The 18194-nt window shown below is 37.2% G+C and overlaps 1 protein-coding gene across 2 annotated transcripts in view; it reads right to left on the reverse strand.

Annotated features, from left to right (window-relative positions):
* Window positions 1–18194, reverse strand: part of FNBP4 (formin binding protein 4) — a 39466-nt gene that overhangs the window by 9157 nt on the left and 12115 nt on the right. The window contains exons 9-15 of one of the 2 annotated variants that reach the window (XM_057507708.1): window positions 17411–17532; window positions 16471–16575; window positions 15537–15670; window positions 14353–14540; window positions 9594–9892; window positions 9323–9467; window positions 8574–8944 (exon numbers count right to left, since the gene is read on the reverse strand). In XM_057507708.1, the coding sequence (XP_057363691.1) occupies window positions 8574–8944; window positions 9323–9467; window positions 9594–9892; window positions 14353–14540; window positions 15537–15670; window positions 16471–16575; window positions 17411–17532 (1364 nt within the window). Of the gene's footprint in view, window positions 1–8573; window positions 8945–9322; window positions 9468–9593; window positions 9908–14352; window positions 14541–15536; window positions 15671–16470; window positions 16576–17410; window positions 17533–18194 lie in introns of both variants that reach the window. The other variant, XM_036923932.2, reaches the window with a different exon arrangement.

Consider the following 18194-nt stretch of genomic DNA (forward strand, 5'->3'; position numbering starts at 1 on the left):
CTTGTGGAAAGTAGGGATCCATATCCAGCTGCTCTGGGACAAAAGCTTATACCTGTGTGCTCGGCCCACTGGTTCAGGCAGTGGAGACAGGCAGAGCAGCCGGGAAACAGGAAACAGCTCCTTCCTCCCCCCAGGCACTAATACCACTCGCCTGTGACCCCCCGACATTGCTTCAGGGGCTGAGCAGCTCCAGACAGTAGAGCTTCTGGACACTAGAGGGCGCCATATACAGATATGAAACGCCAAAGGAATCTGGTCCACAGTAAAATTATTAGCACAATTCCTGAGAAAGATTTAAATGACATGGACCCCGTGACTCTTCCTGAAAGAGAGTTCAAAATAAAAATCATAAACATGCTCATGGAGGTACGGAAAGATATTCAAGAACTCAGGAATGAATTCAGGTCGGAGAACCAATCGTTGTAGAGCACAATGGAGGGTATTAAAAGCAGATTGGATACGGTGGAGGAGACGATAAATGAAATAGAAACTAGAGAAGAAGAATACAAAGAAGCTGAGGCCCAGAGAGAAAAAAGGATCTCTGAGAATGAAAGAATATTGACAGAACTGTGTGACCAATCCAAACGGAAAAACATTTGCATTATAGGGACACCAGAAGAAGGAGAGAAAGGGACAGAAAGTGTCTTTGAGGAAGTAATAGCTGAAAACTTCCCCAATCTGGGAATGGATATACACAGATCTCCCAACACAAGGGACCCAAGGAAGACAACACCAAGACATATAGTAATTAAAATGGCAAAGATCAAGGATAAGGTCAGACTATTAAAAACAGCCAGAGAGAGAAAAAGATCACATACAAAGGAAAGCCCATCAAGCTACCATCAGACTTCTCAGCAGAAACCTAACAGGCCAGAAGGGAGTGGCACAATGTATTTAATGCAATGCAGCAGAAGGGCCCTGGACCAAGATTACTTTATCCAGCAAGATTATCATTTAAATTTGAAAGAGAGATTAAACAATCTCCAGATAAGCAAAAGCTAAGAGAATTTACCTCCCACAAATGATCTCCACAGTCTATTTTGGAGGGACTGCTATAGATGGCAGTGTTCCTAAGGTTTGATTAAGCTGTCACCAGGGGTAATAAAACCACAGTAAAGAAAGTAGACAGCTAATTACTAAGCAAATGCAAAATTAAATTAACTATCCCCAAAGTCAATCAAGGGATAGACAAAGAGTAAAGATATGATACCTAACATATAAAGAATGGAGGAGGAAGAAAAAGGAGGAAAAAAAAAAAGAACCTTTAGATTGTGTTTGTAATAGCATATTAAGTGAGGTAAGTTAGACTTTTATATAGTAAGGAACCTTTGGTAACCACGAACCTAAAGTCTGCAATGGCAGTAAATACATACCTATCGATAATCACCCTAAATGTAAATGGACTGAATGCACCGATCACAAGACACAGAGTCACTGAATGGATAAAGAAACAAGACCCATCTATATGCTCCCTATAAGAGACTCACTTTAAACTCAAAGACATACACAGACTAAAAGTGAAGGGATGGAAAAAGATATTTCATGCAACTAATAGAAAAAAGCAGGAGTTGGAGTACTTGTATCAGACAAAATAGAATTCAAAACAATGAAAATCACAAGAGACAAAGAAGAACATTACATAATGATAAAGGGGTCAATCCAACAAGAAGATATAACCATTATAAATATCTATATCTAGGCTCCCAACACAGGAGCACCTACATATGTGAAACAAATACTAACTGAAATAAAAGGGGAAATAGAATGCAATGCATTCACTCTAGGAGACTTCAACACTCCACTCACTCTGAAGGACAGATCATCCAGACAGAAAATAATTAAGGAGACAGAGGCACTGAACAACCCATTAGAACAGATGGACCTAACAGACATCTACAGAACTCTACATCCAAACGCAGCAGGATACACATTCTGCTCAAGTGCACATGGAATATTTTCAAAAACAGATCACATACTAGGCCACAAATAGAGCCTCAGTAAATTCAAAAAGATCGAAATTGTACCAACCAGTTTCTCAGACCACAAAGGTATGAAAATAGAAATAAATTAGGAAAGAAAACGAAAAAGCCCATAAACACATGGAGGCTTCACAACATGCTCCTAAATAACCAATGCACCAATGACCAAATAAAAACAGAGATCAAGCAATATATGGAGACAAATGACAACAATAATTCAACATCACAAAAATCTATGGGACACAGCCAAAGCCGTGCTAAGAGGAAAGTATATTGCAAAACAGGCCTACCTCAAGAACAATCCCATATGTACAGTCTAAACTCACAATTAACGAAACTAGAAAAAGAACAACAAATGAGGCCCAAAGTCAGTAGAAGGAGGAATATAATAAACATTAGAGCAGAAATAAATAAAATTGAGAAGAATAAAACAATAGAAAGAATCAATGAAAGCAAGAGCTGGTTCTTCAAGAAAATAAACAAAATAAATAACTCCTACCCAGACTTATCAAGAAAAAAAAGTGAGTCTACACATATAAACAGAATCAGAAATGAGAAAGGAAAAATCACTATGGACACCACAGAAATAAAGAGAGTTAATAGAGAATCGTATAAAAAATTATATGCTAACAAACTGAATAACCTAGAAGAAATGGACAACTTTCTAGAAAAATACAACCTTCCAAGGCTGACCAAGGAAGAAACAGAAAATCTGAACAGACCAATTATCAGCAACGAAACTGAACTGGTAATAAAAAAAAACTACCTAAGAACAAAACTCCTGGACAAGATGGCTTTACCACTGAATTTTATCAAACATTTAGTGAAGACCTAATACCCATCCTCCTTAAAGTTTTCCAAAGAGTAGAAGAACAGAGAATATTTCCAAACTCACTCTATGAGGCCAGCATCACTCTAATACCAAAACCAGGCAAAGACGCCACAAAAAAAAAATTACAGACCAATGTCCCTGAAGAATATAGATGCAGAAATACTCAACAAAATATTAGCAAACCGAATTCAAAAATACATCAAAAAGATCATCCATAATGATCAAGTAGGGTTTATTTCAGGAATGCAAAGACAGTATAACATTCGAAAAATCCATCAGCATTATCCACCACATCAACAAAAAGGACAAAGACCACATGATCATATTAACAGATGCTGAAAAGGCATTTGACAATATTTGACATCCATTCATGATAAAAACTCTCAGCAAAATGGGTAGAGGGCAAGTACCTCAACATAATAAAGGCCATATATAACAAACACACAGCCAACATCATACTTAACAGTGAGAAGCTGAAAGTTTTTCCTTTAAGGTCAGGAACAAGACAAGGATGCCCACTTTCCCCACTTCTATTCAACATAGTACTGGAGGTCCTAGCCACGGCAATCAGTCAACACAAAGAAATAAAAGGCACCCAGATTGGTAGGGAAGAAGTTAAACTGTCCCTGTTTGCAGATGACATGATATTGTACATAAAAAAACCTGAAGAATCCACTCCAAAACTACTAGATCTAATATCTGAATTCAGCAAAGCTGCAGGATACAAAATTAATACACAGAAATCTGTGGCATTCCTGTACACTAACGATGAACTAGCAGAGAGAGAAATCAGGAAAACAGTTCCATTCACAACTGCATCAAAAAGAATAAAATACCTAGGAATAAACCTAACCAAGGAACTGAAATACCTATACCCTGAAAACTACAAGACACTCTTAAGAGAAATTAAAGAAGATATCAATAAATGGAAACACATCCCGTGCTCATGGATAGGAAGAATTAATATTGTCAAAATGGCCATCCTGCCTAAAGCAATCTATAGATTCAATGCAATTCCTATCAAAATACCAACAGCATTCTTCAACGAACTAGAGAAAATCATTCTAAACTTTATATGGAACCACAAAAGACCCCGAATAGCCAAAGCAATCCTGAGAAGGAAGAATAAAGCTGGGGGGATTACGCTCCCCAACTTCAAGCTCTATTACAAAGCCACAATAATCAAGACAATTTGGTACTGGCACAAGAACAGACCCATAGACAAATGGAACAGACTAGAGAGCCCAGATATTAACCCAAAGATATATGGTTAATTAATACATGATAAAGGAGCCATGGATATACAATGGGGAAATAGCCTCTTCAACATTTGGTGTTGGCAAAACTAGACAGCTACATGCAAAAGAATGAAACTGGATTAGTGTTTAACCCCAATCACAAAAGTAAACTCGAAATGGATCAAAGACTTGAATGTTAGTCAGGAAACCATAAAACTCTTAGACGACAACATAGGCAAACATCTCCTGAGTATAAGCATGAGCAACTTCTTCCTGAGTGCATTTCCCTGAGCAAGGGAAACAAAAGGAAAAATGAACTCATGGGACTACATCAAACTAAAAAGTTTCTGTACAGCAAAGGACACCATCAACAGAACAAAAAGGCATCCTACAGTATGGGAGAATATATTTTTAAATGACATATCCAACAAGGGGTTACCATCCAAAATATATAAAGAACTTAAACGCCTCAACACCCAAAAAGCAAATAACCCTATTAACAAATGGGCAGAGGATATGAAGAGACAGTTCTCCAAAGAAGAAATTCAGATGGCCAGCAGACACATGAGGAGATGCTCATCACTAATCATCAGGGAAATGCAAATTAAAACCACAATGAGATATCACCTCACACCAGTAGGATGGTCAGCATTGAAAAGACTAAGAACAACAAATGCTGGCAAGGATGCGGAGAAAGGGGAACCCTCCTACACTGCTGGTGGGAATGTAAGCTAGTTCAACTATTGTGGAAAGCAATATGGAGGTTCCTCAAGAAACTAAAAATAGAAATACCATTTGACCAGGGAATACCACTCTTTGGAATTTACCCAAAGAATACAACTTCTCAGATTAAAAAAGAGATATGCTGTTTACATAGGATTAGTAAACTAAGGAAGATGATTTTGTGGCTTTTTGTTTCAAATGTTGTTGATAAAGTGTTTTAAGCTTTTTCTCTTAAGCTGACAACAGTTTAGTAAATGACTATCTTTATATGCAGAATTGAAACATTTATCTTTCTACCTGATCTCTCCAGAATTTAAAAACTCTGACTATTTTTATATTTCATGGCAGTATGTTTATTTGCATAAGTTCAATATGAACCTGCTTTCCTTGTAAGAGGACCAATTAAAAATACAGGTTATACTACCAAGGCTTTGACTGGAATGTCACACCTGACATACATGAGCATACTCAGATATGAACAGCTTTAAGGAAGTAAGGTTGACTTTATAAAGCCAACAAAGGCCCTTGGAAGAACTGGCCTGGTGCCTTGCTTACAGGCTTCCCAGCAACCTTACCGGGTGAGTAAGGAAGGTCCTGGCAGGTGCAGGAACCTCGGGATGTCTTGGGGACCTCGAGAAGAGAGGAATTCACCCAAATCTAAAGGTACTGCAGGCAAAACCTGATGGCAAGTCTGGCTTGGCTGTCTGGCCTCAAGAGGCCTTTAAAAGTTCAATCTGAAATTCCTTATAAAAAGTTCCAGCAAAGCATACTTAAAAGAGCCTATGTAATCAATTGCTCTTCTTGCTGCACTTATGCAAATAAAGCCAAGTGTTAATTATTTTCTTAACCTGGTTACTTCTAATAAAAATGAGGGTGATTTTAGAGAAAAGTATTGTTTCAAAAATGCAGCCTTATCCATACTAAATCCTAATACTAGTCATTGGGACATAAACTAGGTCCAGAATGCTAGCTTCTTCAAAATATCTGGCTATGATTTTCCAGATGTTTTAGTTTTCTCCTATCATTGCAACTGAAGTTTTACTATTTCTAATTCTCATATTCAAACATGCATTCTTCATCTCATCAAGTTTGTCCTTCCAAAATGAAAAATCCAACTCCAGATGTTGCTACTTAACCTAGTAACACAATTTGTTCTATCTTGCCTAGAAGCCACAAAACTGCAAATAGTAATAGAAATGGAACCTGGAATAGAAGTGACCATCTTCCGAGGCCCTCCCTCTCAACTGACCACTGATGGAGACCTAACTGCACCCTTTACTGTGCCCCTTCTCAGCATGAAGCAGCCAGAGCGGCTGTCGCCCCCTTTCCCTAGCAGCAGCTAGGGTTTCCATCTGTAGAGGGGGGAATGAGACAGGGACCATGAGTGAGGTCAGAGTAGAGTGAGGGCCTTGGAGAAAAGCAGGGCAGAATATTTACAGTCAGAGCAATGTAAATATTCCGCAATGGGCCAAGAAGTCCCTATTGAAGCTCTGTGCTAAGCATTATGCAAAGTCAAGGTCACACTAATTCTCTAGGAAAAGATACCAGACTAAGAATATAGACATCTTCAGTGAGATTAGTTAAAGGTCAAAAGGCCAGGAGCAACTTGGCCTGGAATGTCTGAGTGTTCTGCAAGGGTATCAGCATAACCCGTGACTCTGCGGTCAGCCCTAGCAATCAGACTATGACCCAGCCCAGCTTGAGGACAGGGCAGGTGGCATAAGCCCACACCCCTAAGCCTTTTTTTGATGTTCTGGAAAAATCCTCAACTGCCTATAAAACCAACTAGATAACACACCACTACGGGCTCTCTTGTCCCTTCCTAGCATGAGCTGGGAGCTCTGTCCTTTCACTTTATCTCTAAATAAAAGCCTGTACCTTGCTCTCCTAAAAAAAAAAAAAAAGACATATGCACCCACCCCTATGCTTATCACAGCACTTTTTACAATAGCCAAGATATGGAAGCAACCTAAGTGCCTGTCAGTAGATGAATGGATAAAGAAGACGTGGTACATATACACAATGGAATACTATTCAGCCTTAAGAAACAAATTCTGCCATTTCCAACAACATGGATGGAGCTGGAGGATATTACTCCCAGTGAAATAAGCCAGGCGGAGAAAGACAAATGCCTAATGATTTCCCTCATTTGTGGAGTATAACAATTAAGCAAAACTGAAGGAACAAAATAGCAGCAGACTCAGAGACTCCAAGAATGAACTAGTAGTTACCAAAGGGGAGGGGTGTGGGAGGGCGGATGGGGAGGGAGGGAGAAGGGGATTGAGAGGTATTATGTTTAGTACACATGGTGTGGGGGATCACGGGGAGAACAGTATAGCACAGAGAAGGCACATAGTGGATCTGTGGCATCTTGCTGCACTGATGGACAGTGACTATACTGGGGTATGGGTGGGGACTTGATATGGGTAAATGTAGTAACTACATTGTTTTTTCATGTGAAACCTTCATAAGAGTGTATATCAATCATACCTTAATAAAAAAAAAAACCTAACTATAGAAATAGAAATCAATACCACGAGATAGTATTTCATACTTACTAAGATTGGTATTAATAACAATTTTTTTATTAAGCTATCATTGATATACACTCTTACAAAGGTTTCAGAAGATAAACAATGTGGTTATTACATTCACCATTATCAAGTCCCCCCCACCATACCCCACTGTAGTCACTGTCAATCAGTGCAGTAAGATGCCACAGTCCTTATTTGTCTTCTCTGAGCTGTGTCTTCCCCGTGATCCCACACACATCATGTGCACCCATCACAAAACCCCACAATCCCCTTCTTCTTCCCTCCCTTCCCACCCGCCCTCCCACACCCGTCCCCTTTGGTAACCACTAGTCCCTTCTTGGAGTTTCTGAGTCTGCTGCTACTTTGTTCCTTCAGTTTTGCTTCATTGTTATACTCCACAAATGAGGGAAATCATTTGGCACTTGTCTTTCTCCACCTGGCTTATTTCACTGAGTGTAATATCCTCCAGCTCCATCCATGTTGTTGCAAATGGTAGGATTTGTTTCTTTCTTATGGCTGAATAATATTTCATTGTGCTATGTACCACATCTTTATCCATTCATCTACTGATGGATACTTTGGTTGCTTCTAATAACAATTTTTTTAGAAAATGAAAACAAGTGTTTGTGAGTATTTGAAGATATTGGAACCCTTGTATAATGCTGGTAGTAATGTAAAACGGTTCAGCTTCTGCAGAAACACTGGTGGCTGCTCAAAAAATTAAACAGAATTACCATATGACAGTTCCACTCCTAAGTATAGACCCAAAATAAATGAAAACAATATGCATGCACTCATATGCACATTCAAATCAGTACTATTCATAATAGTAAAAGGTGTGAAATAACCCATATCCACGAACAGATGAATGGATCAACAAATTGTGATACATACATGCAGTGGAATATTATTCAGCAATAAAAAGGAATGAAGTACATGACACAACATGGATGAACCTCAAAAACACTATGCTAAGTGAAGGAAGCCAAACACAAGTTCACATTTTTATGATTCCAGAATAGGTAAATCCAGAGACAGAAAGCAGACTGGTGGGTCTTAGAGGCTGAGGAAAGGGGTAATGGGGAGTGGCTGCTTAATGGATACAGTTCTTCCAGAGCGATGAAAATGTTATGTAACTAGAGAGAGGTGGTAGTGAATTTACTAAATGCTAATAAACTGTATACTTTAAAATGGTTAATTTTAAATGAATGTCACCTTATTAAAAATAATCAAAATTTTCTAAATAAAACTTTAGTGAGAGATTTACCTTGTCTTTCTTTCCTTTTTTTGTCTTCTCAGGTGGTGGCATTTTGGGAGCTGGTGGAGGAGGTGGAGGAGGAGGCGGAGGCGGAGGCGGAGGCGGAGGTGGAGGAGGAGGAGGAGGTGGTGGTTCTATTACGGCAGTGGTAGGCACAGCACCTCGGGCCTGCACTGGCTGCAGTGTGGGAGCAGTCACTGCCATTGGGACAGAGCATTCAGCATAGCTCATAATTGCAGGAGCTGATGCCAGTCCTAGGTAGTTTGACTGTAAGCTCATTCCTCTGGCCTGATGACCCATTCCTGTTGCTGGATGGCTAACTGATATTGCATGGTATCCAATCCCTGCAGACTCGTTTCCAATCCCTGTTGCCTGCTGACCTAACACAGAAAATATAAAATGAAACTATAAAAAAGATACTGTGACAAAGCCAAAAACAAAGAAAAGAAAAAGGAAACTGGAGGTTAGATCATCTACAAAATGATTCCAATGTACTTTTTGCTCAAAAAAATGCCACACTTTTTGGTAGCAAAATATTAATATTTAGCATTAAGGTATATAAACATCAGAAATCACTTATATTATATAAATGCATAGAAATACATCTGGAAGGACACTTGCCAAATGTTAACAGTGGTTTTGTTTCTGAAAGAAAGGTTAAAGGAAAAGCCCGTAATATTTTCTCAATTTGTAACATCTAATTCTGGAAACAAAGACATAATACATTGAGGAAAACACATTTTAATCACAATGCTTACCTGCAGCTATAGCTGACTGGCTGTAGAGGACAGGAGAACTACCAATGGTAGCTGATCTCTGAACTACTGCAGTACTAATTTCTGTAGCTTTTCTCTTTATTGCTTTAGTGGAAGGAGAACTAGAGATGGTAGCATCAACTGAACTCTGAAACACAGACATTCTAGTCAGTGGCTAAAGGCCCTGGTTAAACATCCTCCTCTAAAATAAAATGCAGTACCAGTTATGCCCAGTCCCCAAAAACTCATCAGAATGCCAAGTAACATTCTTCACCTGGCTAATCACAGCTGTGACTTTTGTTGAAGGTTTTGATGGAGTATCCTCCTCTGTTCCTGGGGCAGGAGGCTCCTCACTTCCCTCATCCTCCATCTCCACCTCTTGGATCTCACCATCTTCTATGGGAGGAGGGGGAGGAGGGGGAGAGGGAGGGGGGGATTCCGGGGGTGGAGGTGGGGGCGGTGGCATTTCCAAAGGTAATGGAGGTTGAAGCACTGGCACATTTGACTGAAGGAGGGTCCAGAATGGAGTAAGTGGCATGAGTGATGAAGAAGAAACTTGGCCAGAAAAAGACTCTTTACAAAGAGAACCTATGAAAACAAATATGAGTCAGGGAAAAGGCAAGACAAAAATCCATGGCTTATATGCACAGAAATGTTCAGTTGACTGATGAGATAAAATCTGACCCACAACATCTGTGGCTACATGGATGTCACTGAAGTTTAAATAACCCAGTTCAAAAGGACTTCCAAGGAATGATAAATTTATGAACCTCACAGTCAACACTTGCCCCAGCTGTGTTATACTAGTCATGTTCTTTGGGTTTAGATTTATCAATGTAAAAATGAAGTACATCACATCAACTCAAATGAGAAATCCGGTCATACGAACCGTAAGTTTTTAATTTCAAATATTCACAATTTCACATACAAAACTGGAAGGCAACACTCCAAGGGTCTTTATTATTTCAAAAGTGAAGAGGTGAAGTGAATGATGTGCACTGCAACATTGATTCTCTGTATTTTATTTTTAGTGAGTTACTGAAATGACTGGGGATGACCCAGATAAGTACCCATTCAAAAAATTCACACATACTCTACCTGTTTTAATTAATTTGAATTGCTAAGCTTTAAAAATCCATTTGCAAGGTGCTATCATCCACCCTATCATTCCTTCACACCTTTGTGTGAATTATATTCATTTGCTAAATCACAGTAACACAAACTGGGGGTGGGGGGTGGGGGTAATTTTTTATTTCTGTAATGAGAAAAGGAAAATTTAGGGGACTAAATCTTAAAGGTAAATGATAACGAAGGTACACATGAAAAAAGTGTTTAAATGTGCAGAGGATTTGAAATTGCTATTGAAGTCTAAATTAAGAAATTATATTAAAAAGAAACAAGATCAGTTTTCCTCAAATGTTGCTAAAGTCAGTTAATTACTGTCCTTTTTCTGCTGGGGAAAAAATGTAAAGATTAGAGAAAATAGGAGGATATACTTACTTGTAGCTTTCCCCATCCCTCTTTATCGTCAATAGGGAAGTTTCACAATATATGGGACTATTAGATATATATCCCAGGAATGTTGAAGGGAATTTTCTCCCTAAAATCATAGAATTTAGGAGTAGAAGAGACATGAGAAATCATCTAGTTCAACCCTCTCATTTTAAAGGTAATGAAACCCAGGAGGAAAAGGACTTGCCTAAGATCATACAGCTCTTAATGGCCAGATCTGACTCCTAGTCTAGTTACTTTACCAAGATGTCCTGGTGAAAAGTCAGGAGTCCACAAGCCTTAGAAATCTCAAATAAATATCATTTCTCATGGAGTAGAGATCCAGATACAGTCACCTGTTAAATTTCATGGTCAAAAGCAGTGGAATAGGTAAGGGCTCTATTATAAAAGGCTCTAGGATAAGGGTAAGGCCCTTTACTTTGCTCAATATACACAATACTGGCCACTCAAGAAGGTAAAACCAAGGCAACCAAGAACCATCTGTCTTTTAGAATAGCTTTACTTTTTATGGAACGAATGTTACATTATGTAAAAGACTTAAAGAATACGACTTGCATGATACTGTAATTACTTTGAGAAATTGCTTACTAAGGATAAGGGCCCTAAAAAAAATTCACCAGAAAACAGGAATGCAGTTTTCTAGCTAAAAAACTTTAAATGTCTCATTAAACTTTTGTATTTGGTCATATCTAATATATATTTATACATCAACTTTTAGACAAATGAAGTCTGGATATGGCCAGTCTACTACATTACATCAAAGTACATCAAAATCATATCACAACTAATGTAATTAACTGTAAGGATTAGTAACTTAATAAATTTCCTTCTATTAAACCAACCATAATACATGGCAGGTAAATAAGGTCAGATTTTATATTTGTAAATTTCTCATCTAGAGGCATTATGCACATACCAATACATTTATTATGGTATAATCTGCAATGTGGAAGAACTCAAAAGAAACACACAGTAGGTTCAAGGTTGGTTATGAGGTTTACAAATTTCCAGCAACGCTCAGAATTAAATTTTGTGTGAATGTGAGATAAACTAGACCTGACAATTTAGCAATAAACAAGGAAAAGTTTTAGAGTTAATATTTGAATTTCAAACTAAGTTTAATTCAAAACAGAAAAGCTGTGCCATAACATCGATAATTATCTCCTTTAGCTTAAATACAAAAAATTTTAAGAAATCCTAGTTTGAATATCCATGATGTCATACTACATGACGCTCCTATTTCCAAATTTAACTCGGTTCATTCTGCCATTTGAGACCACATTTAAATCTGTAGTTCAAGTGAAGAATAAAATGACATACATAGCTTTTATTATGTGCTAACAGACTAAAAAACTACAAGCTTATAAACAGAATAGTGTGGGGATACAAATTTTGAATTCTTCAAGAACATATTTTATGTCTTTATTTCTATTTATAGGCAGTTTTCCTATATTCTCCTCCCAAAGAGAAATTTTTTCTTAGTATTTTGAACCAACAAGCCAATTCAGCAGTTTAAATCAAGAAGTTATTAAACACAGTTTCATAGACTTTTTTTGAAAAGCAGCTAAATTTAACCTAAGTGACAAAAGTCCAGTAAAACAGATATATTATCTTTAGAGACATGATACTAAATTCAAACACTAAACAAGGATTAAAACTGAACAGAACTTTGAAACTTCCTTGCTTCCCAGTGTAGTAATATTTCTTTAAAAGATAGTTTTAACCACTTCTGGGTTGATAAAGAGCATATATGATATAAATTTTCTTTATAGGCTTAAAACAGTGATCGTATTAGTCTTAAATCCCAAAGACCTTAGTGTAAAATTTGGATTTCATTTAGATCAAGTTTACCATGTGGTTAAGTGGCTCTCAATAAAGAGGTTTAAGACTACAAACTGGTTTATCAGTGGCTTTTTCCTACAACTGGCTTTTTCCTACAATGGTTTTAATCTGATAGGAATGTCTCAAGATCTTCCCTTTACGAGATAGTACCAACTGTGTGTGTCATCAACAAAGGCAGAAAATAAGTTAATACTTAACTCTAAGGTGTTCAAAGAACACTCAATAGTTGGTAATGCTAGGATATTTAGTTTTGGAAGAGTTGGTAATGCTAGGATACTCAGTTTTGGAACATATAAGAAAGGGACATTAGACTGGTCAGGAATGGAATCATCTGCCCAGAACCACCATCAAGCCTCTTCAATTCACTACCTACTATAAAGCAAACAAACAAAACCAAACTTATCAGACATACCTATCATTGCTACCACAAGACCAGGGCAAGTAACCAAAAGAAAACCTCTTCATGAAAACAGTAAATAAAATGCCCTATAGCTGAGAAAATATATTTCTGAAATATGAAGTAGAATAAAAAACCTTTTTGCCATGTTCTTCAAATTATCACTACAGTCATGTGGCTTTTTAGAGTAATCTGGTAACAATTCCTAGGCTATTCAAGAAATTAAAATCATTTTGTACACGACCAATTTCATTTGGCAATTTAACGGAATTTTCTACTGGGTTTGGGGAACCTGTAGAACACAAAGCATCATTTTTTATAAGCAGAGGACAAAAGAAGTCACCTTTTCACTCCCTTTCTTACTAACAAATTCCATGTCTTTATTTTCAAAGGTTTATTACTGCAGAAACCACATCACAGACTCTTGCTTTCATATGCCATTATTTCAACAATAGCTACCAGAGTTTTTTAGATCAAAAGGTTGCTTATCATCGTCTTGACTATGCTTCATCATTCACTTATTTTTGTAATTCCAAGAAAGATGGACTTAGGGGGGGAAATTTCATCTTATTTCATAATGTGGACATCAAGCCATGGCTATTCAGAAGAGCTATCAAATTTTCTCAGAATAACTAAGAAGCTATGAAACCACTCCCTGAGCCTTTTTAATGTCTATAACTAAAATGAAGCCTTCTGTAAGTACTTAAGTGGATTCAGTCACCCTGTTTTATACTAGAATATTACTGGCAATTTGCAATGATCAGTTATTTTGCTTCTCTGAAACAAGTATGGTCTGAGTTTCACAAGCATTTCTTCAGATCATTCTGATTTTTAACAACCATACTTCTAGTAAGACTAGTGGAGTTGATAAACGAGGTTGCAGTTATCAACAGACTAAATACTTTACAGAAAAGCAGAATATCTCATTATCACTCCACATAGACAAGTCAACTATTTAGTTCCTTAGCATTAATTAGCATTCCTATTATTGAATATCCACAACTTTGTGTCCTGAGAAGTGGCTGTAGGGCAATCTTTTAAAACATATTGGCTCATGGTTTCATTTTTTAGTGGCGTCTAGTATCAACAACATGCTCATTTCCAACCAGTCACTGTCAGTTTTCTTCAGTACACATCCAGCATTCTTTCTTTTAGATCAAGCCACCATTTTTTAATTAGAAATTTGTTGTTATGATTTATTTTCTTTCATGGTATCAATTAATACAAGTCCTTTTTCTCTAAAATCATTTCTCTCCAATTAGTACAGGATAAATTGTCCCACCTGTGGAATTCTCAGAGGTTTCTGTAGAACTTGAATCAGTGCCAGTTTTGTCTTTCAAGGTCTGTTTAGGAAGAGTCTCGTCTCTACTTTCTTGTGCTTGGCTTTCTTCCTCCTCCTCCTCACCATCTGGGAACTCCCACTGAGACTCGCCCGACTGTTCGTTTACATAGAAATATCGTCTATGATCCCTAAATTACAAGAAAGAAAACACGGGTTTTAAGACCCATTCTCCTACAAAGACATTTCCATTTGGTCCTGTCCCAGGACAGCAGTCTGCTCTCACAGGGACGAACCTCTTCTTAATGGACTGCTATTCACAAAGGCAACAAAGAGCTTTGACAATTGAGGATGTGGAGAACAAGTGTAATTCAAAGCTATTTGCACTGCCAGCAACTCTGTGAATACAGCCCTGAGCCCTCTCACTCCAACAAATGACTTAGGAAACACCTCTCACATCTTTTTGTGTGTGTGTGCCAATGCTTAACAGGGTTTCAAGTTTCATTAATGAAGGGACTCAATCTCCTAGAACACTAATTTCCCTTCCAAAGAAGAGAACAACGAAGTTTGCGAAAGGTGACTCTTCCCCTCTTGGACCGTGGAATTCACATTTCACATTTCATATTCTTGATACCAAACACAGTGAAAGCTAAAGAGAGGGAGAGGATCTGGGAGCTGAAAAATAAAAGAGCAAAGATTTCAAATAACGAAAAAAAAATCAAGAAAAGCCAAATATAAAAAGAAATATTTTCATCTGACCTGCTGGCAGAAGATAGTAATCTTGTTCTTCATTCACATCTTCAGCCACGAAGCTTTCCTTAACTTCACCGAGGTTAATCAGGAGTAGTTGCTTCCAGAGGTCCTGTAAAGCGCACAGAGCTCTCGCATGCGCTTAACCCCCAAGCCCGCCCTACTCCGTGCAACAACACTCTGGAGAGTAAAAACCAGCTTTGTCCAATCTTGGGAAAAAATCCGTTACATGGAACACTTTAAACATTGCTTTTTGTTTCTCCAACGTGTGGCCTTCCCAAACTCTGTAAGAGCTTGTAGTGCTTTGCCTGCCTGGCACCGCTAACTGTAGCTGCTCTCAGTCTCCAGACAGGCTGTCATGTCGTCAGGTGGTGGTGATCACAAATCATGTCTGAGATGTCAAACGTGAAAGGTGAAAAGGGGAGAAGAGTGCGTACCTGTCCCAGTGGCAGGACCAGCCTTTAGGAGTGGCGTTTATTTCATACTGTTTTAGCTGTTCTGCTGCATCCTGTAGTTTTCGTTTAAGGTAGTTTCCATTAAGTGCCCCTTCCCTCCAGTCTGCAATCCGAGTCTAGAATCAATGAACAGAGAAATAAGTTTAAGACTTACTATTATGTCAGGCAGAGGTAAAAGGGATATTAATTTTTCTGGTCCGTAACTATATTGCAATACTCTGGGGCAAAAGAAGAGTAGGCCAAAAAGGAAAAGAAACCCCATTTTAATTTCATAAATAATCTTGTTTGCTCTGCAGAGTTCTGAAAAATGAGACCGGACCCCAGTATCCCAGTATATTTTTATACTGCCAACTCTTCAAATACCTGTGAAAATGAGTGACAATAATTTGTTTTCCCCTTTGGACTATATTAAGACTAGTTCTCTAGTAATTTTACTTTTTTTTGTAGACAGTCCATTCACTTCAATAATGTTATTAATCCAAAGTTTCAATCTTTAGGGATCAGTTTCCCACTGGAGTTCCTTACTTAACTTGTGACTTATGCAGGTTACAAATATTTTTTCTTAGGTAGATTTACAATGCTTAATGCTTTATAATTTGTAACACTTTTAAAGTACGTTCAACATTGAAAGGCCTCATCTGATCATTATGAATAGGATTCATATTGACTAGGAAAAATTTCATATTAAAATATTTGCCTATTTAAGGTAGTAGTATCATCATGCCCAAACTCTCAGTTCTATTTTCATAATTATATTTTGCTTTGGCTAATACACAGTTTAGTTTCCTGGGTTGGTGGTTCAAATATGCATTATTGTTAAAAATTTTAATTTAGGATTAAAACATAAATAAGACAGATTTCTCATATAATATTTTTTGTGGAGATTGACTGTTTATACCAAAAACTGTTAAATTACCTCAGTCTGTAAGAGCAGCATATGAAAGTTGGAGATGGACTGTCTATTAATGCCTAGGAATTCAAATTTACTTGTCAGGGTATTTGCCAGTTCTCCAATCTGAAACTAATGCAGGAAGGAAAAAAAGGGGGAAATAAAAACAGAATCAGCATTATTTTCTGTATTATGTAAAATCTTTCATTTATTCTTATACATACTAGAAAAATAGGTCTACCTATAAACACCCTTTCTCAAACAGCTGCATCCAGTTAGGTAGAAGATAAAATTCTAATTTATAGTGTAACAATTCACATATCAAAGTGATTACAGATTCAACAAAATTAAATGCATATTTAAGACAACATGGAAATCAACAGTTGAAAATAGACCCTAAATGACAGAACTTCCAATATTGCCTGAACTATCATTTATCCGTTACTAATTGCTTATACTAGCTACACATGGCCAAAATTAATTCTTCCAGTCCCTCCTACATGGTTGTAAACTAGCTAGTGACTGGATAAATTCTTTCAAGTCAAAAGATTACGCTAAGTGGTTTTTCAACAAACCACCTTCAAGTAGCCACATATTTACATGGTCCAATTCTCCTCATGACATAAGGTTAGAAAGAAACTGGAACCAAAGCTGCCTTTGTGTAAGGACAAGTAGTTCACAGGAATTAAATTTGTGACTTTTAGTCTCCTTAGTACTTCCAAACTAGAGAAGCCTATTATTAAGTAAGCTATTGCTTTCTAATGAAGGCTTAACTTTAAAAAAAGTAATTAAGCAGTTAGAATGTTTTTTAAGGTAATTCCACCACATCAAGTCACTCTTTAATTCCTTATAGCTTTACATATGACCTTTTCACCTAACCAAATAAATGATTTGTATCTGTAGACACTAAAGATTACTACTTGCTAACAGAAAGTAGTTTAATGGCCAATTTAAGTACTACACATACTTTCAAATCCTGTTCTTCTACTTTAGGTGCTGTTTGTATTTTTGTCTTTTCTGGTGATTCATCTACTTCCATCTCTTTGTCTGAATTCTCATCTATTTTTTCTGAATTTTCAGCACCAATTGCTGCAAAAGAAAACATGTAAAATTAAATCAAAAGGACTGTTACCTATAAAGCCCCATATAAATTTTGACCCCTGAAGGAGAGATTTCTGAAGGTTATCAGTTCTTTCCTTTGCCTGTGTTTTCCTTACTTGAAGTTAAAGAAGTCCTAATGACTTGTCAACCTGTCTTTATAAAGCCAAAACTTTATCCACTGTAATTACCTTTCTTAAAATGTCTATAAATAAAATTTACTTTTACTACATTACCTTGTAGTTTCCGCTTTTCCTTTATCTGTTAATCTTTTCTAATCTCTTCCAGAATATCCTTGAATACTTATAAAAGCTAGATATCAAACCTGAGCTATATTGATTGGTTCTTAATGAAGTGGGTTTTGGAAAAAAGGCTTTTAAAATCAGAGCAGCATTAATTTAAAATTACCAGATAACCTCCTGAATGGTTAAGACCTACAGACAATCTATATGGGGCCAAACTCCTCTCTGGTGCTGATGGTCTGCTGGTAGTGGGAATCTTCAAAAGGGAGTAAAATAGGTTTACCACTAACTTAAATGGAATAATGATTCAACTTTATTATTTGTTATATTTGCTTCTTAACACCTGCTTACCAAACTAATCCAAACATACAATGTAAATTATTCTGTAATGAGAAGACTTAGAAATCAGAT

This window comes from Manis pentadactyla, chromosome 9 (genome assembly GCF_030020395.1).
Source record: "Manis pentadactyla isolate mManPen7 chromosome 9, mManPen7.hap1, whole genome shotgun sequence".
Classification (NCBI taxonomy): domain Eukaryota; kingdom Metazoa; phylum Chordata; class Mammalia; order Pholidota; family Manidae; genus Manis; species Manis pentadactyla.